General features: G+C 31.5%; 12 protein-coding genes across 13 annotated transcripts; 6 read left to right on the top strand and 6 right to left on the bottom strand.

The window, feature by feature from the left end:
- Positions 1 to 231: 231 nt before the first annotated feature.
- Pyroxd1 (pyridine nucleotide-disulfide oxidoreductase domain 1) lies at positions 232 to 2,042 on the bottom strand. Its single transcript, XM_070645774.1, has 2 exons — positions 1,909 to 2,042; positions 232 to 1,846 (listed from the first exon to the last, which is right to left on the bottom strand). The coding sequence occupies exon 2, from the start codon at positions 1,747 to 1,749 to the stop codon at positions 268 to 270; it is 1,482 nt and encodes a 493-aa protein (XP_070501875.1). The 5' UTR covers positions 1,750 to 1,846; positions 1,909 to 2,042; the 3' UTR covers positions 232 to 267.
- Positions 1,900 to 2,355, bottom strand: mRpS18B (mitochondrial ribosomal protein S18B). The gene has a single exon (XM_070645450.1). The coding sequence runs from the start codon at positions 2,353 to 2,355 to the stop codon at positions 1,900 to 1,902; it is 456 nt and encodes a 151-aa protein (XP_070501551.1).
- A 436-nt stretch (positions 2,356 to 2,791) lies between these two features.
- Positions 2,792 to 4,279, top strand: LOC139094644 (putative leucine-rich repeat-containing protein DDB_G0290503). Its single transcript, XM_070645772.1, has 2 exons — positions 2,792 to 2,820; positions 2,873 to 4,279. The coding sequence occupies exon 2, from the start codon at positions 2,895 to 2,897 to the stop codon at positions 3,990 to 3,992; it is 1,098 nt and encodes a 365-aa protein (XP_070501873.1). The 5' UTR covers positions 2,792 to 2,820; positions 2,873 to 2,894; the 3' UTR covers positions 3,993 to 4,279.
- On the bottom strand, positions 4,053 to 4,561 carry LOC139094645 (small integral membrane protein 12-A). The gene is made up of 2 exons (XM_070645773.1): positions 4,393 to 4,561; positions 4,053 to 4,306 (listed from the first exon to the last, which is right to left on the bottom strand). The coding sequence occupies exons 1-2, from the start codon at positions 4,487 to 4,489 to the stop codon at positions 4,152 to 4,154; spliced, it is 252 nt and encodes an 83-aa protein (XP_070501874.1). The 5' UTR covers positions 4,490 to 4,561; the 3' UTR covers positions 4,053 to 4,151.
- Positions 4,562 to 4,624: 63 nt separating this feature from the next.
- On the top strand, positions 4,625 to 5,579 carry Tsen34 (tRNA splicing endonuclease subunit 34). The gene is made up of 2 exons (XM_070645449.1): positions 4,625 to 5,031; positions 5,089 to 5,579. Exons 1-2 carry the CDS (start codon positions 4,626 to 4,628, stop codon positions 5,577 to 5,579), a joined length of 897 nt encoding a protein of 298 aa, XP_070501550.1. The 5' UTR covers position 4,625.
- A 217-nt stretch (positions 5,580 to 5,796) lies between these two features.
- On the top strand, positions 5,797 to 7,317 carry TyrRS-m (Tyrosine--tRNA ligase, mitochondrial). Its single transcript, XM_070645756.1, has 2 exons — positions 5,797 to 5,955; positions 6,021 to 7,317. The coding sequence occupies exons 1-2, from the start codon at positions 5,843 to 5,845 to the stop codon at positions 7,273 to 7,275; spliced, it is 1,368 nt and encodes a 455-aa protein (XP_070501857.1). The 5' UTR covers positions 5,797 to 5,842; the 3' UTR covers positions 7,276 to 7,317.
- A 940-nt stretch (positions 7,318 to 8,257) lies between these two features.
- Positions 8,258 to 9,552, bottom strand: LOC139094676 (heterogeneous nuclear ribonucleoprotein K-like). The gene has a single exon (XM_070645808.1). It carries the CDS (start codon positions 9,477 to 9,479, stop codon positions 8,286 to 8,288), a length of 1,194 nt encoding a protein of 397 aa, XP_070501909.1. The 5' UTR covers positions 9,480 to 9,552; the 3' UTR covers positions 8,258 to 8,285.
- A 106-nt stretch (positions 9,553 to 9,658) lies between these two features.
- LOC139094505 (golgin subfamily A member 6-like protein 7) lies at positions 9,659 to 10,593 on the top strand. Its single transcript, XM_070645550.1, has 2 exons — positions 9,659 to 9,805; positions 9,858 to 10,593. Exons 1-2 carry the CDS (start codon positions 9,752 to 9,754, stop codon positions 10,494 to 10,496), a joined length of 693 nt encoding a protein of 230 aa, XP_070501651.1. The 5' UTR covers positions 9,659 to 9,751; the 3' UTR covers positions 10,497 to 10,593.
- On the bottom strand, positions 10,513 to 12,271 carry Wbp2 (WW domain binding protein 2). Its single transcript, XM_070645549.1, has 7 exons — positions 12,114 to 12,271; positions 11,961 to 12,033; positions 11,753 to 11,869; positions 11,473 to 11,665; positions 11,304 to 11,410; positions 10,931 to 11,243; positions 10,513 to 10,872 (listed from the first exon to the last, which is right to left on the bottom strand). The coding sequence occupies exons 1-7, from the start codon at positions 12,167 to 12,169 to the stop codon at positions 10,724 to 10,726; spliced, it is 1,008 nt and encodes a 335-aa protein (XP_070501650.1). The 5' UTR covers positions 12,170 to 12,271; the 3' UTR covers positions 10,513 to 10,723.
- Positions 12,272 to 12,349: 78 nt separating this feature from the next.
- ValRS-m (Valyl-tRNA synthetase, mitochondrial) lies at positions 12,350 to 16,155 on the top strand. 2 transcript variants are annotated; one of them, XM_070645815.1, is made up of 4 exons: positions 12,350 to 12,450; positions 12,506 to 15,267; positions 15,404 to 15,457; positions 16,039 to 16,155. In XM_070645815.1, the coding sequence occupies exons 1-3, from the start codon at positions 12,357 to 12,359 to the stop codon at positions 15,452 to 15,454; spliced, it is 2,907 nt and encodes a 968-aa protein (XP_070501916.1). In that variant the 5' UTR covers positions 12,350 to 12,356; the 3' UTR covers positions 15,455 to 15,457; positions 16,039 to 16,155. The 2 variants fall into 2 exon arrangements, with proteins under 2 accessions (XP_070501916.1, XP_070501915.1); XM_070645814.1 differs by lacking the exon at positions 16,039 to 16,155 and having other exon boundaries at positions 15,404 to 15,518.
- Positions 16,044 to 16,849, top strand: mRpS26 (mitochondrial ribosomal protein S26). Its single transcript, XM_070645818.1, has 2 exons — positions 16,044 to 16,312; positions 16,375 to 16,849. Exons 1-2 carry the CDS (start codon positions 16,113 to 16,115, stop codon positions 16,790 to 16,792), a joined length of 618 nt encoding a protein of 205 aa, XP_070501919.1. The 5' UTR covers positions 16,044 to 16,112; the 3' UTR covers positions 16,793 to 16,849.
- Polr3D (RNA polymerase III subunit C53) lies at positions 16,802 to 18,288 on the bottom strand. The gene is made up of 5 exons (XM_070645816.1): positions 18,043 to 18,288; positions 17,820 to 17,983; positions 17,563 to 17,757; positions 17,440 to 17,499; positions 16,802 to 17,359 (listed from the first exon to the last, which is right to left on the bottom strand). The coding sequence occupies exons 1-5, from the start codon at positions 18,222 to 18,224 to the stop codon at positions 16,866 to 16,868; spliced, it is 1,095 nt and encodes a 364-aa protein (XP_070501917.1). The 5' UTR covers positions 18,225 to 18,288; the 3' UTR covers positions 16,802 to 16,865.
- Between the last annotated feature and the right edge of the window lie 381 nt (positions 18,289 to 18,669).

The following is an 18,669-nucleotide window of genomic DNA, read 5'->3' as shown; positions in this document are numbered from 1 at the left end:
ATGTAATATCAACACAAGTGGAAAGTTCTTATGTACTTCCGTATACAATTGTGTGTGTGAGCTGTAACTACAGAACTAGGGAACAATTAATGATGGAAGAAAATTTTTAATTGAAAATCCATAAGTTTTTGATGACATGTACTAGTTTACAGCTCAAGATACTGTCAAAACTATTTTCTAAGGCTGAAGTATATCCAAACATATTGGAACTAAATTATTAATACTGTTAAGTTACAATTTAAAGATACTAGTGCATTTTATTAGAAATCAATCAAAATAATCTTCAATATCAATGTTTGGATCTAAGATATCATCGCCAAAAGGTGTCAAATCTATTTTATTAAGGATAAGATTTTCACAAGTTTCTTCCAGTCCAGTTTCACCAATCAATAATGCTCCAACAAGACGTCCATTTTTCAAAACAAACTTTATGTATTCTTTATCTGGTGTAATGCGGAACAAAAGCTCATAATCATCATCAAGTCCTTGACCATTGTATCGTCCGAGTAAAACAACTTGATAGCCATAAAGTTTCGTGACATGACTAAACAGTTCGAAGCAAAAGTCTTGATATATTTCCTCATTATTAAATTTTGCAGCCATACTTTTTCCAGCCATCATTCCCATTTGTCGTGCTTGTGTCCAAAGACGCATTTGATGCCAATATTCCGAATGTTCCCATCCAGCATAACAGACATCACCAGCAGCATAAATTGAATCAATCGAAGTTCTCATTAAATCATCAACAAAAATACTTCCATCTTCACCCAACTTAATAGCTTCATCCAAAAAACTAAAAGTTTTGTAAGGTTCAACGCCAGTTGCAGACACGACAAAATCACAGAAAACTTTTTCATCATTAGTTAGTTCAATGCACACAGGAAAATTGTTATCCGTACATAAACTAATGCTTTTGACTTCAGAATTATAATGAACTTTTATGTTTTCAGATGATGAGCTCATATTTCCTTTCATATCAAGTAAACGATGCCAATCAGGTCCCAAAGCAGCTCCTCTTTTTAAATTCTCGGATGTTTCACGTTCTTCCACATATCTCATTCGCTTTACAATCATTTTATCTGAAGTATTTTTATTTTTGAGACGTGACTCGAAGAATTTTGCAGCACCTTGGTCTATAAAAGTTGACGATATGTGTTGATCTTTTATTATCCATTCAATTTCAATATTGCCGATTTCATATATTATTTCCGATGCAATACCGCCGTTTCCAATTAAACCAAATCTCTTGCTGGTTTTAATTCTCTTTTGAAATTCTTTGACTGAATCAGTATCTCGGATTCCAAGAATATAACTGCTTACATTATCAGCAAAATTAACAAGCTTTGGACGAGATCCAGTGCATATACACATTAAATTATAGATTATTTTCAGACCACCTTTTGTTGTTGCTTCTTTACTCTTGCTTTTAATTGTTGATAATTCATCAGTTATAACTTCAATGTTTGGCTTCTCAAACTCTTTCGATACAACTTCCTGGATGTCAAATCTTTGTGAAAATTTTCCTAACTGAACTAAATTTGTTACTGATTTGATTAATGAGGATTCTGTTAAAAGAATTATTTTTTCTCCAGGCAATAAGAAGTTGATTGTTTCAGCACATGATACACCAGCGATTCCTCCACCAATAATGAGAAAAGTACATTCTTTTTGATTGATTTCTTTCTTATTCGAACTACTGTTTTGACTTGTACTCATCATAGTATTCTGAGTAGTCTCTAAATGGGACATCGTATGTTAATAATCCACGATCCTTTGCTCTTTCTACTGATACCAATAGTTGTAAATGTTTCTTCTGACATAAACCTGTTTTTGATGTGCTTATTACCTAATTTATGAAATGTCAATTAGTATTTAAAGCGGTATTGAGTAAATGCATGTTTATCTTACCTTCCCAGTTTGCTGTGAAATGAACTGATTCAATAATTCAGTATTTTCTTCGTGTAGAACTAAGTACTCATCACGACACACTGGACATGGATTTCCTGTCGATATTTTGCCGCTTCTGATGCAAGTTTTGCGTGTTTTTCTTGGCGGAAATAGACCTTTATAATTTCGTTTGTATGGAACCCAGACAGGCTCTTCTCCGTATGTTTCTTTATATGCTGAACTCTTTAAATACCTAATAGATGTTTCTACTGGAATTATTTTTGTTCGGTCAATTTCAGATTCATCTAAATTTTTCTGATTTGGATTTTGTAGCTTTGGCTTTTCTTGTTCATCACAATAACGAGCACTTGTTGTTGCTATATTCCTAATTAATGTACCCGAATACTGTCTATAATTTACAGTTTTTAGTGAATTTAATGAACACGTTAATTTAGTGATGAAACTCATTTTTGTTGTTTTTGTTACTTCCAATAAACTTCCAGTGAAGTTCAAAGTAAAATTATATTAAATTTTAAAGTGTCGTTAAGAAATTGACAATTCTCAAGTTTTAAGGCAAGTAATGTGAACAAATCTTAGTTAACATGATAATCATTGCATCCATAAGTTCTTTTATATCAAAATGCTATAATTAATGATTAAAAGTGATGTAAAAACAAAACATGTTTTTTTCCTGGAATTTCCTGGAATTTTTTCATATTTTTAAATCAGCTTTTTGGACCCAAATCTAAATGATTTAACAGATTCTCTTATGTTTCTCCAGGTGTTAAGTATGAAAAGAGAATTTAAGCTTTTCCGAGAATGATGGTCTAGTATAAAATTAAACATTTGCTAATTAAACAATAGAAAAACCATACAAATGATTATAATAGAATTCCTGGAAGTTTTGATATTTTTCATTTTGTGTTATATTAAGTAAGACAGCACATTTTATTAACAAATTTATATTAATTAAGTTTATAAATAGGTACTTAATACATCAATATACCATGCTAAGCGACGAGACATTCCCAATTGATTTAATTTCGGATGAAGAAGATGTTTATGGGGACGAAATTGCCAATTTTCCGAAATTTCATTCAAATAATGAAATTAACTCGTTATCATCAGATAATCATAACAGTTCAACAGAAACAGAACAGTCAATGGCAAATTCAATGGAAACAGACAGATTGTTAAGCACACAATCAATAAAATTATCTGATGACGAAACAGACAAGGAAATTACACATCCAGAAGCATCATATGCAAGTGAAACATCACAAAATGTCAATATAGCTCTACCACAAGCACCAATTAAAAAGAAGAAATCCTTTTCGTGTCATAATCTCAACATGAAGAAAAGTGTTGGACATAATTATGATCACATTGAGTCAAAAGTCAAAAAGTTAATAGAAAATTTAGCTGAAGATCGACGAAAGACATTATTAAGACACAAGTCAATGCCTGTTTGTGTAACGCAAGCACCGGTAATTGATGAGAAGAAAAATGATTTAGAAAAAGACGAAAGTGACGTCAAACGAGAACTTCGAAGGAAATCCATAAAAATTTATGAACTTGAAGAGAAATGCGAGATGAAAGATAGTCAAATCTATGAATTGGAACGAGAAAAGTCACGAATGCGTATGGTTTTTGATAAATTACGAGTAGAAATGCAAGAGTTAAAAGAGATGGAAAAGCAATACAACAAATTAAAGGCTCAATATTCACCATTCAAACACTATCGAAATGCTATAATCCAAACTGACAACGATAGTGGCTTTGATTCAGAATATTCAAAAATTGTTACGCGACAGTCAGTCGTCATCACACATCATCACAATGAACATAATCATGTTTTGCTAAATCCACGACAATTGGCATTCGAGAACTCTGAATTAGACCAAACGCATATAACAGAAATAAATAATACATCACTAGATGAACTGCTACCAGAAATAGACCTAAGTGCTGAGACTCATGATATAGATGGGAAATTAATAAGCAACGAAAATGAAATTCCAAATATTAAGCCAAAGAATTTAAACAAAAAGAAGAAGAAACTGCGATTCTTTCGCTTTGTACCGTGTGTATCATTTCAAAAGTAGCTCAAGGAAGAGCATATTTTAATTCATTAGTTAGTTTTTAAGACAGAAAAGATTTACAGATTTAATTATACTAAAGTTCTAATTGATGCATACACTGTGCTATAGAATTTATTAACTTAAGTAAATCGATCTTATGTACAGAATCCAATAAAAAGTTCACTACTTCTTCCTTAAACTTTCCGATAAATTCTTTTCCAAGACATTTTCATAAGTAGCTTTTTTGTTCTTTGTTAATTCATCATCTGATGTGAGTCTTTCAATCCTTTGCTGCTCTATGCTCTGATTATAGGGAGTATATTTTGATGACACTAGATCTATTTGTCAAATAAATTAATGGAAATAAAAAGAAGAAAAGTTATATACACAATATTTACTCCTGGATGTCATTTATTCTTATTACTTTCAACATTATAGCCAATAACACCAATAATGACTGCAACTGGAAATACGACAAATCTTGCATTTGACCTTAAAAATCCGTAAACTAATGGCCACATCTTGAATTAAATGCTTTATAAATGAATTAATATTGTGCCGATCAAAATATCTTCGACTGAATAAATTTTGAACTTTCCAGATTTCCAGTATCTTTCCAATGATCAAAATTCATTTATTCAATTTTATTAGTAAACAATGGAGCATGTGAAATTAAAATTAATTTTATTAAATGGACGAGCGATGACATTCAATGCTGACGACTATATAAAATTGAGAAAAGAACATAGAATAATTGGAAAATTGATTGGAATTTCAGCACCTTATCCTCGAAACGTTAATTTGCAGAATTTACCAGCATGTTACAGCGAATATGAGACTAGACTTATGATTGAAGAGGATATTGTAGAGATATACGATAAAAATCTTGAGGAACCGCCAAGTGAAAATATGAAGGAAGCGTTTAAAGCCCATCAGAAAGGAATCTGTGATGAATTACAGAATGCACATATGAAAAATAAGTTGGAAATCACTATGCAAAATATGCAGCAAATAATCAAAGGAAAGAGGAAAAAGCTGATCAAATCAGGTGTTTCAGAAAGTGGTAAGTCATCGAATTCATATAAATTGTGTTTACTGGATGTATGTTATTTACTTTCAGAAATCAATATAACACCAGAGCAGATCATTAAAGAAGAGGAAGTAAGATATCGACAGACATATAATCCACAAAATCTGCATTCGCAAATTCCCACACAACATCCATTTCATACAACAAACAGCAAAAGAATCGACAGTTTTCCTGTATCAAATGTAGCAAAATACAAAGTGTTTCATGATCTCTGGAAGAAGGGCTTTTATGTCACAAATGCTGAAAATTTTGGTGGTGATTTTCTGACATACAGCGGAGATCCCATTTATTTTCATGCTACACAAATTGTACATATTATAAATAGGGAAGAACTTCTGGAACCTCATTTTCTCATCAGTTGTGGTCGATTATCTGTGTCTGTGAAGAAGAAGTGTCTTTTTGCTTATTTAAATAATGATTCTATTGTATACCAAACTCTCGAATGGGACAATCCTAAAGTTAAAGATTTATATGATAAGAATAAATCTGATATAATAAATGAAGACGAGAACATCACTTAGCAGTAAATAAAAATTGAGCATGTTTTAATTTATCCTGATTTTTCTTAATTAATTTACAGAAGAAATTCCTTTCAACAAATAATAAAATCTAACGGTTAAATTAAATTTAAATCAACCGAACTGAATTCCTGACGGACATTATTTCCCAAAAAATAAACTTTAATTAACACAAAATACACGCTAGTTAGATCAAACTGATCATAATAGCGCGATTCACCGTGTAAAAATGCGCTAAATGTCATGTTTTGTTTATAAAAATAATCATGCTGAAGAGGGCGAAAATTTTATTAAATTATTCACAAAAAAGGAATTATTATAATCTTTTAAGGCTTCGGAGTAGAGGATTCTTTCAAGAAGTATTTCCACATGAAGCTGTGTAAGTAAATCATTCAATATTTAATAGATTATTTGTGATTTTTGAAATTTTCATAAATTTTACAGTGAAAAGATACAAGCGGAACTAGGGAAAGCAGAACAAACAATTTATGCTGGATTTGATCCAACAAGTGACAGTCTTCATGTAGGAAATTTATTAGTATTAATTGGATTAATTCATGCACAAAGAGGACAACATCAGCCGATTGCATTGATTGGAGGTGCTACTGGATTAATCGGAGATCCAAGCGGTCGAAATACAGAAAGAAAGCTACTAGAGAATGAAATTATCCAGAATAACTTAGTAGGAATTAAGAAACAGATCAATAATATATTTGATAATCATCGTGCATATTTCTGGGAGAAAAAATCTAAGAAGGAACAATTGAAGGAATTGATGATTGTCAATAATGCTGACTGGTACGAGAATATAAATTTTGTAGATTTTATATCAAAAGTTGGAAGACATTTTCGTCTAGGACAAATGCTTTCAAGAACATCCGTTCAAAGTCGTTTACAAAATGAGGAAGGAATGTCATTTACTGAATTTACATACCAAATATTTCAAGCTTATGACTGGCTTCAACTTTTCCAAAAATATAACTGCCGATATCAAATGGGTGGAATGGATCAAATGGGAAATTTCATGACTGGATGTGAACTTATTACTCGAGTTTTAAAGAAGCAAGCTTATGGACTTGCATTGCCAATAATAACGAATGAAGAAGGTAACAAATTTGGTAAATCAGCGGGAAATGCAGTGTGGCTTGATTCCAATAAAACGTCAGAATTTTCATTTTATCAGTTCTTCTTAAGACAACCAGACAGTGAAGCTGAAAAGTTACTTAAACTATTTTCGTTCCTTCCAACAAATGAGGTGTTTGATTTAATTGAGAAGCATAAAAAGAACCCAGAACTAAGAGAAGCACAAACAATACTTGCTGATCAGTTGACATTACTTATTCATGGTGAAGATGGCTTAAAGAAGGCACAAAATGTCTCGAATGCCTTATATAATGGTGACATAAATGCGATAGGTGAAATGAAAAGCTCAGAAGTTAAGGAAATATTCAGCGGTGCTCCATATAAAGAATTTCTTTTGGAATCAGGAACGACTCTAATGGATTTAGCATTGAAAGCTGAATGTTTTAAGAACAAAAATGATGCCAATAGAATAATAACTGCCGGTGGATTTTATATCAATATGAAACGCAGTACTAATCCACAAGAGATCGTTGTGCCTAACATTCATATTCTTAACAATGGCATTTCTTTAATTCGAGTAGGAAAGAGAAATTATTATATTGTAAGATGGTTGTAAGTTAGAATGAATTAGTTTTAAATAAAGGATATAATAGGTTATCTGTGGTCTATTACCTGTTTATTGTTCTCATAATAAAATTGATCCGTACATTGATACATGATTTCCATAAGTTAATGTTAAAATTAAAAAAGCTCCATAAAATATATCTAGTCATTTACGTAAATACGACATTACGAATCGATCTCCATGTTCTTCAAAATTTTAATTTCGGCTAGCAGTTTTGCATTCTGCTCTTTTAGTTCCTTATTAATTTTCTCCAGTTTTAAATATTTTTCACAATTTATGCATTGCTTCATATTTGAAGCAGGTTGTCCAAATTTATTGATATTATTGCTAGGACCCATTTCTCCGACATTTGGAAAATTCAGTTCCGAAGGTTGTTCGCACGTTTCATTATTAAAACTTTTTTCTTGGATTTTCATTAGCAGAAAATTTTCAGTCTTTTTTATCTCCTCAGAGACTTTACTTATTATACTTTCAATATTTTCCATTGCGGCGATGGTTAAGTTGATGTTTTCGTCTGCAAATGGAAATTCTGGCTACAAAAAAATATTTAGTTAATGATTTTATTGATATACATATGTAAGGATTTTTCTTACCATTTTGGGAGAATTATTCTTTTTTGTCAATATTGCAGGTTTCATTGTTAATTTTAGTTTATTTTAATTATTTCTTTCAAAAAGCACACTTGTTATCTTAAGCAAATTTTCTCGTGTAATGAAAAATCAATATAAATTCGGTTGTAAAATTTTTGAAAAGAACAATTGGATTTGTAAGGTTTTGATTTCAAATTTTTATTGGTCGTTAAATTTGAAATATAGCAAACTGAAAGTTTTCTTTGATAAAGATACAAAATTTATTTTATTTTTCCAGCATACATGACTTTGTATGATTTCAATATATAAAGCAAATAAAATCTTTCTAATAAAGTAATTAATAGGATTTTTTCTATATAATATTCAAAATTAATTAAGTCATAGCAGCTGTATAATTTTCAGTAATATTATTTAATTCAATCCATTTTGGACGCTTCGTTGAAGAAGATATTGTGCAGATTCAATTTGCTTAGGAGTTCCAGTGATGGTAATAATTCTATCTTGAGATCCAGGAAGTGGTTGATCAATCTTGATTGATGCTTTTGATTCGTTTCGAATACTTCGAATTCGCGTGCCTCCTTTACCGATTAAAGCTCCAGCTAAATGAATGGGAATTGTAACTTGAGTTGAAGTCTCTTCAGGTTTGTTCAAGAAGCTATTGAAACTGATAAAATCATTAGATATGTTACTAGTTCCAAAATTGTTCATTTGGGGTATTTGATTATTTCCAAATGAGTTTGGTGCCCATGGATCAACAAAATTAGATTCATTTTTGATACTTCTGCGAGTATCTCCACGACGATCGTTGTTAAATTTTCCACGGTTGTTATTAAAATTATTATTTCTATTGTCATTAAATTGACGTTGAAAAGGAACATTTCCATTTCTGGAAATAACAGTTCCATATCCACCGTATTCGTCAGCATAATGATCATCAAAATTATGTGGATCATAAAAACGAATTGGTCCTCTTATACTGTTTGACTTTATCAGATTCATAATTTCGGTAAAGCAATTGATTAACTTATCTTGTACTGCTACAATTTGTACAACTCGTTCAAAACTTTGAGGTGCAACATTTGGAAATACTTTTACAAGACATCCAAATTTACTCTTGAGTTCCTTTATTTTCGATCCACTTTTTCCAATAATACAACCAGCTAAACTTTGATGTACCAAGAATCGCAAATCATACTCATTCAATTGTGATGGTTCAAAATGCTTTAAGATGTCTGGGATAACTTTATAGCATACGTCCAAAGTTGAAACAATCGTTAGAACACGTTCTGGACCTTTACAGTCAACAATATTTACTCTTGCATCGTGATCAGAGCGTAGCTTTTGGATGTTTTGGCCACTTTTTCCTATTATTGCTCCAGCCATTTTTGAAGATATAAGTATACGAATTTCAGTGTCGTCTTCATTCTTACGTCGACGCTTTGGTGGATTTATTGGTCTGACATCCTGAACTTCCTCGTTTTTATTTTCAATGTTTGAATTTTGACAAGAATTTTCAACTTCTTGATTTAAAGCTGGCGGTTCCAATTCTTGCTTAATTTCGTCCTCTTTAACTTCAACCTCATCGTCTTCGTTTGCACGTTTCATCTTAATTCACAAAATACGCTTTGTAGCTACTTTTAAAAAAAATTAATATTTCAAAATTTTTAGCGTGCTTTGATTGATTGTGATTGATTTCACAGAAAGAATTTTGTAAAAATATAGATTTCTAGGTTAGAGAAATTTAAGTTTCTAAATAAAAGTTTCAAATTTGCTGAAATCTTCTATTAAATTACCTACCTAGTTAATCTTTATGTATTTATAATACTTTTAGGTAAAGACAACGTGATAAGAGTTCATTCATATCAGGAATTGCCATTATGTTTGTGTTTGGACCGAATTGGACGCACAATATTGTCCATATTGATTTATATGTAAGTAAATAATAGCTGAATATAGAAACAACCATAATTATTTCGTCATTAGGGATTTCATTTGCCATTTGGGCACAATCATGCATTACGTAATTCGAGATATACTGAAATTCAGCAGTTAAATGATGAAGAACGTGAAATTCAAGAAATCCGGAATATTATTGCATCCAAACAAGAAAAGCTCTCAAGAGAACAAAATGAATATCGTCAGCAAGAATGTGAAATGCGAGTAAAATGGGAAAAGTTGGCCTATGACCGAGAAAAAATTAAAAGAGAACAAGAAGCAATGAAACGCGAAAGAGATGAAATTGCTTATATAAATCATGAAAAACGTCAATTATTAGCATCGGAAAGAATGAGAATTGCACATGAACGTAAACTTCTTGCATTTGAACGAGAGCAACTTGCAAAAGAACGTGAAGAAATGATACGTAAACGAAAGACATTACACAACTCTTCAATTCAAGTATTTTGTTCTAATGATCAGCCTGCTCAAAAACGCTTAAAATTTGTAAAATTAGAGGAAGATTCAATTGTAACCGAGACATCGGTTAAGGCAACAGTTATGGTCAATAAAGTCAATAACTATACATTTAATGTCAATGCACCGGTCAAAATTCGTCCAACAATACCAAAGCGTCAAGCAGCTATCAAGGCAAATAAGAAGTTGGCCATGAACACTGAAAATTAAATAACTGAAATATCTATTTACTTTAGATTAAATATAGAATATTTATTGAAGATAATTCATAAATTTAACATTGAAAAATAAATTATTAGAAACATTATTCAAGTGTCTATTATTACACGAAATATATAACATCAGCGATAGTCTCAATAGCATGAACTGACTATTTTATGTAGTATAATATATTTTCCATAAAAATCATTAAGGAATGCACTTTTAAGCCACAATATTTATTGATTCTTCTTATTGTTCGGGTTATTTTGATTCAATGAGTCATAAGCCGGTGGAATATCGTACGGTTGTTGCTGTTGAACAAATGCAGAATTCATGTTGCGAGGATCATAAAATGCCGATGCTGCTGCTTCTTGTTCTTTGCTCACTAGATAAAAAATATTTTATTAAATTATGTCTGCTTGTTAAATTTTTAGTTGACTTACTAGGCTGTCCAGGAGCAGAGGGGGCATTAAAACCGAATGCTTGTGTTGGTAATGTAGGATACGATGGTCCGGCATTTTGAAATCCTGCATTTTGTGGACCAGTTGGATATCCAGGAGCTGGACCTGCATTCTGTGGACCAGTTGGATATCCAGGATATTGAGGCGCAGCATTTCCAGGATTATTATTATACGAATATTGTGGTGGCTGCGATGGATTTTGTGATGGATATCCAGGACCTTGGTTGTAGCCAGGAGGTGCATAATTTGGGGGATTTGGATTGATTCCAGGATAAGGAGGAGGTGCATCGCTCATCTGCAAGCAATAAAATAAATTATGATGCTAATAAAAATAAAGAAAAGGTATAAATCGTACATAAACTCCATCTGTTGGTGCCTGTCCGAATGCTGCATTTTGTGGTATCCATCCATAAGTTCCAGGTGCTGCCTGATAACCTGGTGGAGCTTGATACCATCCACTGCCTAAAATTTCAATTTAAAACCATATTAACTTTTAGTCTAATCCATGACGTATGAATGTTTACCTGGTGGCTCATATGGTGGTGGTGCCATTCCATGTGAATTTCTTTGAGCCATTGAAGCTGCTCTTAATAAGGCCTGTCCAAAATCAATACATCCACCTGATTTAAATGACATTTTAAACTTTGTTTCTCCTGTAAAGTTGCCATTTGGTTGTGCTCGAATTTTCCCCTTAATATAGTTTGCACCAAATACTGGCTGCATTGATTAATTAGGAAAAATATATATAGATATGTATATAGTTAATCTCTTATGAGAAATTTCTAGATCGATCTAGTTACTTACTTGTTCAAGTTCCACCTCACTCATTGAGATAAAAGGAGAACTAAATGATTGCAACGGATCCTTGCCATTTTTACTGTTGAAAATAACTCTGTGAGTTGTCAAATATATTCGACCTTGCTGTAGACATTAAAAACAATAACAAATCTTATGAAAATGGTGAAACTATAAATTTTCATATTAATTAACTTATTTTTAGCTTTCAAATTACCTTCGTTCCCTTGAAAATTGGACTATCTTGTCCTACAAACTCCATTGATACATTGTCACTAAATAAGAGAATTCTGGAGATAAGAAAATAAGTGTTAAATGTCAAAGTCAAAATAAAATTAACAATAGAAATTCGGCAAAGTGGATATCTTACGTCTCTCCAGCATGTATCAGGACACCACCATTCGCATGTGCTGTATTAACACTCATTTTTAATTTTTATCACTTTTTGATCAATAAAATAAAGAAATTAATTAATTTCACAATTTTATATAGTTTATTTCTAGAAAATATGAGTCAGACTTCCAGTAATTATTGGAAGTAATCATTGGAATATATACTAGAAAATTTTGATCACTGGAATGTTTGTTTTTGTTTTGATTTTTAAAATACAAACATGATTTTACGACAAAAAATTTCGTTAATTAAATTGAAGCAATCTATTAGATTATGCTGTCAAAAATCACAAAATTCAAGTAAACTTTTAAATGGTAATCTGCGATTAATTTTTTTTATTCATGACATTAATCATTTTTCTTTTTACAGATCAATTAAGGATTGCCGCATATCAACCTTCAAAAATTGAAAATGTAGATATATCTCAAGCATCCAGCATTCATAGTGGAAACAATAGGTTTTCTATGATATTTCCACCACCAAATATTACAGGAAATTTGCATTTAGGTCATGCATTGACTGCAACAATTCAAGATGTTATTGCTAGATGGAAAAGAAAGCAAGGAAGTGAGATACAGTGGATATTTGGAACTGATCATGCTGGAATAGCAACACAAGTCGTTGTAGAAAAGATCCTTCATAAGAAATATGGAAAGACAAGACATGAAATTGGTAGGGAGGATTTTTTAAATGAAACATGGAATTGGAAGCTTGAAAAAGGATGTTCAATTAAGGATGACTTGAAGAAATTAGGTACAACATTTAATTGGAACAAAGAATATTTTACACTAGATCCAAATCTCAGTAATGCTGTAAATGAAGCATTTATTAGATTATTTGAAAAGAACTTAATTTATAGAGATAATTCATTAATTAATTGGAGCTGTGCATTAGAATCAGCAATTTCGGATATAGAAGTTGAGAATTTGGAAGTTACAGGAACAACTCAAATAGCAATTCCAAATTATGATAAAAACGTTACTGTCGGTGTTTTAACTGATTTTGCCTATAAAATTGTCGATTCTGATGAAGAAATTGTTGTGTCTACAACTCGTCCAGAAACAATGCTAGGAGATACAGCAGTTGCAGTACATCCAGAAGATTCAAGATATTCACATCTCATAAATAAAAAGCTTTATCATCCATACAGAAATGAAGAAATTCCATTGATATTCGATGAGTCTGTTGATCCAAATTTCGGAACTGGTGCCGTAAAAATTACTCCATCACATGATAAGAATGATTTTGAAATTGGAAAGAGACATAAATTGCCCAATATTAGCGTAATTACAGAAAATGGATCAATAATTGATAACTTTTCACAATTTAAAGGACTTCCTCGTTTTGAAGCTCGCGAAATCATACTCAATGATTTAGCTAATTTACAGCTTCTTCGTGGATCTAAATCACACAATATGGTGCTTCCAATATGTTCAAGATCAAAGGACATTGTTGAATTCATGATTAAACCTCAATGGTATGTAAAATGCAATGAAATGTCAAAAAAGGCAGTAACCGCAGTTGAGACAGGAGAAATTAAAATAATCCCATCAAATTTTGAGAAAGAATGGTACAGATGGTTGACAAATTGTCGTGATTGGTGTATATCAAGACAACTTTGGTGGGGTCATCAAATTCCAGCATATAAATTCACAAATCCTGAAAATAACAATGAAATTTGGATAGCTGCACATTCACAAGACGAAGCAGAGATGAAGTTCAAGAAAACCAATGAATTCACTAGTTATACAGTCACAAGAGATCAAGACGTGCTTGATACTTGGTTTTCATCCGGTTTACTTCCATTTACAGTATTTGATTGGCCAAATAGCAGCAATGAAGACTTAAAAAAATATTTTCCATTAAATTTAATGGAAACGGGACATGACATTTTATTCTTCTGGGTTGCAAGAATGGTGATGCTTTCAATTGAATTGACAGGTCAAGTGCCATTTAAAGAGATTCTTTTACATGGAATCATGTGCGATTCATTTGGTCGAAAAATGTCAAAAAGTCTTGGAAATGTTATTCTGCCTGAACAAGTTATAAAAGGTGCCACACTGGATGATCTGCGAAAAGAAACAGAAAAGTCGGTCGAGAAGGGAATTTTAAGTAAATCCGAACTAGAAAAGTCCATTCAAGGTCAGAAGAAAATGTTTGTGAATGGAATTCAAGAATGTGGAGTTGATGCTTTAAGATTTACTCTTTGTTCTCAAAATACGAAGCAGCATTTTATTAATTTTGATGTCAATGAATGCGTCACTAACAAGCTGTTCTTCAATAAAATCTGGCAGGCCACAAAATATGCTATTAACTATGCTGAAATTAAAAATATTAAAGTTAAAGGCATTAAAGATGTGGATCTTGGGAAGTTGTCAACAATGGATTTATGGATTCTTAGCCGCCTAGGAAATACTATCAAAGCAGTTAAACATGCAAATGAAGAATATAACTTCCATTTATCAACATCAGCACTAAAAAACTTTTTCTACAATAATTTTTGTGATGTTTACCTTGAAACCACCAAAAATGACCTAAAGGAACATGATCGTGGATTTTCGTCGGCACAAATTCTTAATTTATGTCTATCTATTGGATTAGATTATATGGAAATATTCACTCCTTATTTAGTCAAAGAATTGAAAAATTATCTACCTGAAAATGTTTTATTTGATGCTGAAAAGTATGTTAATGACGAGCTAGAAAATCAAATTAATGAGCTTCTCGACATTTGTGCAAGTATAAGGGAAGCTAAATCACATTTAAAGTTGACTAAGAAGCATAAATCCTCAATCATAATTCATGTAGATAATGAAAATCATGAAAAATTTTTGAATAACAATTTAAATCACATGCTGCATCTTACATTCAGTGAGAATTTAAAAATTATCACAGACAGGTCAATATTTGATAGTGAACAATTTGACATGACTTTAACTGCCAATCACATGTGCTCATTTGGAATCAAAATATTAGAGTCGCGTGATAAATCAAATGCATCAGATGAAGCTATAAACACGAAAAAGCTTAAAAAATTAGAAGATGAACTGCAAAACATGCTTAATGTTGTTTCTAAAGATGGATATAAGGAGAAAGCTAATGAAAAAGTTCAGCAGAAACATAGAGACAAGGTAAGCATTGACTGAAAAATAATTTTCTGTTCAGTAGAACAATGTTCATTTTCGTTAAGATCAAATTTTTGAATCTTTAAAAACCGTTAAAAATTTTGAATTATTAAAAACCGTTATTTATTATTTTCATTTACAGATTGAAAAGCTGAGAATAGAGATAGACAACATAAAACAAATTAGGAAATAGGATGTAAGATTTAAATTTATAGAATAAACAATTTGACATAATAAAATCATATTACTGTACACGATTCAGAACTCAATAATTCAGTGATATTTTTCGATAGAACTTTATATCATTTAAGTGCTTATCTGTGCAGACATTCTTAATTAAAATTAAGTCATTTAGATTTTTCATATGTTGTATAGCTGAAAGCTCGATTGATTTAATCAGATTGAATGATAAGTCAATGTACTATAGCTTTTTAGGGAAATTGTTGGAAATAACTTTAATTCTGTTTTTTTCAAGATTCAAGTAAGTTAATCTAACTAAATCCTTCAGAAATGAAGTTTCCGTAACTCTATTAAATTGTAAACAGAGTTGGCAGGACTTTGGAGTCCGGACTCCGGGAGTCCGTGGACATACAAATTTTTTTTTTCTTTTTCGGTTACACTGTGTAACAGTGGTGAATTTTTTGACATTTTTTTCGGTTACACTGCGTAACCCGAGTTGAAAAAGTGAATTTTTTGACATTTTTTTCGGTTACACTGTAGCAAGCTTTTATGTCCATAATTGCTAATAACTTCAGTAAATGTACATTTTTCCGTTAGAAAAAAATTCAAATTTAGTGTGGAAGTTCATGGAAGTGAAAACAAAATCGGGAGCAAAATCAAAACATTAAAATATGCTTCGAAATTATCAAAAAGTTTACAATATTAACCAATTGGTCATCAACCAGAATTTAGCTGGATTGCAAAGTGTTAGATGGCGAAGGAAGCCTCGATGGCTGCCAACAGCACCAAGTAAAGTTTTTCGAGTACCTGAAAGGCATGTTTTGCCATATGAAGAGAAAATTGAATGGCAAAGATTAAATAACAACTATAGGTAAGTTTTTCAGAATTTACGTACAAGTTCCAGTTGATTAATTAATTTCATGTGCGTTCCAGAACTCAAGTAAACTCAATCAGAAGATATTTAATTAATGAAGTCGAAGAAAGGAAGAAAATGTTTGAGTTACAGGAAACTCCTGCTGATGAAGAGGCTGAGTTCCAGAGATGTTTTGCATTGAATGAACAATGGAATCAGGAAATTGCAAAAAGTCGCATTTTAAGAGTCGAAGAAGAAAATGAAAAGAGACGTGAAGAAATTTTGCTAAATCTCGAAAGAAGGAAGCAACGAGAGGAAATAATTTTGAAGCAAGTTGAGGAAAAAGTGAAAATTGAGAAAGAAAATGCTGAAACATTCATAACTCGAGAAACTATCGATCGAGCCATTGAAATTGCACTGGCTAATCCAATTGACTTCAATTTTTCTATTGATCCTAATGGAAAACGATCGGATGTTGTTGAGGAAAAGAAAGAATAATTAACATAGTATGCTTAGTCAAGAATTTAATAAAAAATTCATTTATTTGAAAAATTAGATCAACAGATTATTATTATGATGTAGCTAGTTTATCGAAAAGCCAGTTCCAGTCTGGAATAACATTATATTTAGCATGTATTTCTCCAATACTGTACATATTAGCACTTCGTTCTTGTGGATTAGAACTTATTGATACAACATTCTGTTGGAAGCCTGTTGAAATTGCAGTCTCGACATCATACATATAATCTCCAATCATTAATTTAGTTTTTCCTGATCTATAACGCACTAGTTTTCCAATTAGTCCTTCACTAAAATGTTCTAGTGAACTTAGCTTTTGCACAGGTTTCGCAATAGATGCTTCGTCTTCAGTACTTTGACTAACTCCCTCTTCTTCGTCTGGCAGTTTTTGAGGTAAAGTATCAGGCAATTGAAAGAGAACAACTTCATTTGATTCTGGACGAAAAAGTCTATCCATTCTATGGTAAAACTCTGATTTCAGTTCGAGTCCAGGTTCAACTTTGACAGAAGGAATTCCATTTGCTTCATCAATACATTCATTTTTCACTAAAAATAAAAAAAGTTTGATTAGTTTATTATAATACATTGAAAATTGTTCCAGTGCTACAAACTGCCTTATAACTCACCCTCGACAGCTTCTAATTTAATTTTAACATCTTCTAATTTAATATTGTTACTGGATACATCTGGTTCATACAATAGCAAATTTATTAAAATTGCGTCTACAGAAATGAAGAAAATATACTTACGATTAATCTTAATAGGCACAATTTCGTCTGATGGAGTTTTGATTTCGTCATCCATTCCATCTTCTTCGAGCAAATTGCTCAAAATTTTTTGCTCTTTCTCTAAGTCTTCCTTGTTGTGTTTAACTTCTCGTTTGTTAAGACGAGGCTTTTGGATTACTTCATTGCCTGTATCCCTCGAAAAGCCTCCGGAATATTCTAAAACAAAAGATCCAGTAAAATTTTAATAGTTATTTATTAGAAACTAATTAAGAATTTACCTTTTTTCTGATGTGCTACATCTCCTATTCCTTCGGACAAAAAGCCCATCGTTTGGACCAAGTTAGGATTAACTCGTTTATTATTTGGACGTGCATCCTTTCCTCTACCTCTGCCACGACTACTTTGGTCTCTTTTGCTATCTTTTTCATTTGTTTTGACATCTCTTAAAAATGCATAACAATATTAAATTTCCATTCTAATCATGTTTATAAACTGACTTACAGATTCTTATTTCTAATGACATTCAAATTTGGTGCATAATTATTTTTCTTGCTATTTTGTGATCTCTGATTATTTTTACTGCCTGTTAGCAGTAAATCTGGTGGTTTAGAGAATGTTTTTGACAATCGCTGTAAATTAAGACTTTCGCCATTACTTTCGAGTTTATTGTCCTTCTTAGACATCGCGTATATTCTGTCTAATTAATTAATTTAAAAATTCAGTGTGAAAATGTGATTAAAAGTTTTGTTATTGTTTGTGATTCAAATTTGAAAAGTTTATGACCGTTGAAATAAAATTGAGAAAGTTTAATTAAGCAAACTTTGATTCAGTTGATAAACTTAAAGACTTAATAAAAGTTTATTATAAATGCATACCTAAATAATTAAGAGTTTAGAAGAAGAGAAATGTGCAATAAAAATTCAAGAAAAAATAACGGTCGGGAGATATTTAAAAAATTGAATGACTGCAGAATTCAGATTTTTTGTTTACGAATAGTCGCAAGAAGTATTAATTAAATAAACACTAATTAAGTAAGATGGCTGATAAGGAAAAGGCAAAAATCGATCTTGGATTATTAGAGGAAGACGACGAATTTGAAGAATTCCCAGCGGAAGGTGAGTAAACTCA

The sequence above is a fragment of the Chironomus tepperi genome, unplaced genomic scaffold (genome assembly GCF_022539635.2).
Source record: "Chironomus tepperi strain 1889 unplaced genomic scaffold, CSIRO-AGI_Ctep_v1 contig_354, whole genome shotgun sequence".
Taxonomy (NCBI): Eukaryota; Metazoa; Arthropoda; class Insecta; order Diptera; family Chironomidae; genus Chironomus; species Chironomus tepperi.
This window is presented reverse-complemented; position numbering and strand designations above follow the sequence as displayed.

Excerpts from the sequence above, each read along its gene's own strand:
- Pyroxd1 (XM_070645774.1), bottom strand. The coding sequence starts at position 1,749 with ATGTCCCATTTAGAGACTACTCAGAATACTATGATGAGTACAAGTCAA.
- mRpS18B (XM_070645450.1), bottom strand. The coding sequence starts at position 2,355 with ATGAGTTTCATCACTAAATTAACGTGTTCATTAAATTCACTAAAAACT.
- LOC139094644 (XM_070645772.1), top strand. The coding sequence starts at position 2,895 with ATGCTAAGCGACGAGACATTCCCAATTGATTTAATTTCGGATGAAGAA.
- LOC139094645 (XM_070645773.1), bottom strand. The coding sequence starts at position 4,489 with ATGTGGCCATTAGTTTACGGATTTTTAAGGTCAAATGCAAGATTTGTC. Across the intron at positions 4,307-4,392 it reads TATTGGCTATAATGTTGAAA|ATCTAGTGTCATCAAAATAT; the intron begins GTAATAAGAATA and ends TTTGACAAATAG.
- Tsen34 (XM_070645449.1), top strand. The coding sequence starts at position 4,626 with ATGGAGCATGTGAAATTAAAATTAATTTTATTAAATGGACGAGCGATG. Across the intron at positions 5,032-5,088 it reads ATCAGGTGTTTCAGAAAGTG|AAATCAATATAACACCAGAG; the intron begins GTAAGTCATCGA and ends ATTTACTTTCAG.
- TyrRS-m (XM_070645756.1), top strand. The coding sequence starts at position 5,843 with ATGCTGAAGAGGGCGAAAATTTTATTAAATTATTCACAAAAAAGGAAT. Across the intron at positions 5,956-6,020 it reads GTATTTCCACATGAAGCTGT|TGAAAAGATACAAGCGGAAC; the intron begins GTAAGTAAATCA and ends TAAATTTTACAG.
- LOC139094676 (XM_070645808.1), bottom strand. The coding sequence starts at position 9,479 with ATGAAACGTGCAAACGAAGACGATGAGGTTGAAGTTAAAGAGGACGAA.
- LOC139094505 (XM_070645550.1), top strand. The coding sequence starts at position 9,752 with ATGTTTGTGTTTGGACCGAATTGGACGCACAATATTGTCCATATTGAT. Across the intron at positions 9,806-9,857 it reads TTGTCCATATTGATTTATAT|GGATTTCATTTGCCATTTGG; the intron begins GTAAGTAAATAA and ends TTTCGTCATTAG.
- Wbp2 (XM_070645549.1), bottom strand. The coding sequence starts at position 12,169 with ATGAGTGTTAATACAGCACATGCGAATGGTGGTGTCCTGATACATGCT. Across the intron at positions 12,034-12,113 it reads CTGATACATGCTGGAGAGAC|AATTCTCTTATTTAGTGACA; the intron begins GTAAGATATCCA and ends TCTTATCTCCAG. Across the intron at positions 10,873-10,930 it reads CTCTGCTCCTGGACAGCCTA|TGAGCAAAGAACAAGAAGCA; the intron begins GTAAGTCAACTA and ends TTTTTTATCTAG.
- ValRS-m (XM_070645815.1), top strand. The coding sequence starts at position 12,357 with ATGATTTTACGACAAAAAATTTCGTTAATTAAATTGAAGCAATCTATT. Across the intron at positions 12,451-12,505 it reads TTCAAGTAAACTTTTAAATG|ATCAATTAAGGATTGCCGCA; the intron begins GTAATCTGCGAT and ends TTCTTTTTACAG. Across the intron at positions 15,268-15,403 it reads AGCAGAAACATAGAGACAAG|ATTGAAAAGCTGAGAATAGA; the intron begins GTAAGCATTGAC and ends TTTCATTTACAG.
- mRpS26 (XM_070645818.1), top strand. The coding sequence starts at position 16,113 with ATGCTTCGAAATTATCAAAAAGTTTACAATATTAACCAATTGGTCATC. Across the intron at positions 16,313-16,374 it reads AGATTAAATAACAACTATAG|AACTCAAGTAAACTCAATCA; the intron begins GTAAGTTTTTCA and ends TGTGCGTTCCAG.
- Polr3D (XM_070645816.1), bottom strand. The coding sequence starts at position 18,224 with ATGTCTAAGAAGGACAATAAACTCGAAAGTAATGGCGAAAGTCTTAAT. Across the intron at positions 17,984-18,042 it reads GTCATTAGAAATAAGAATCT|AGATGTCAAAACAAATGAAA; the intron begins GTAAGTCAGTTT and ends TGCATTTTTAAG. Across the intron at positions 17,500-17,562 it reads TGTGCCTATTAAGATTAATC|ATGTATCCAGTAACAATATT; the intron begins GTAAGTATATTT and ends TGTATGAACCAG.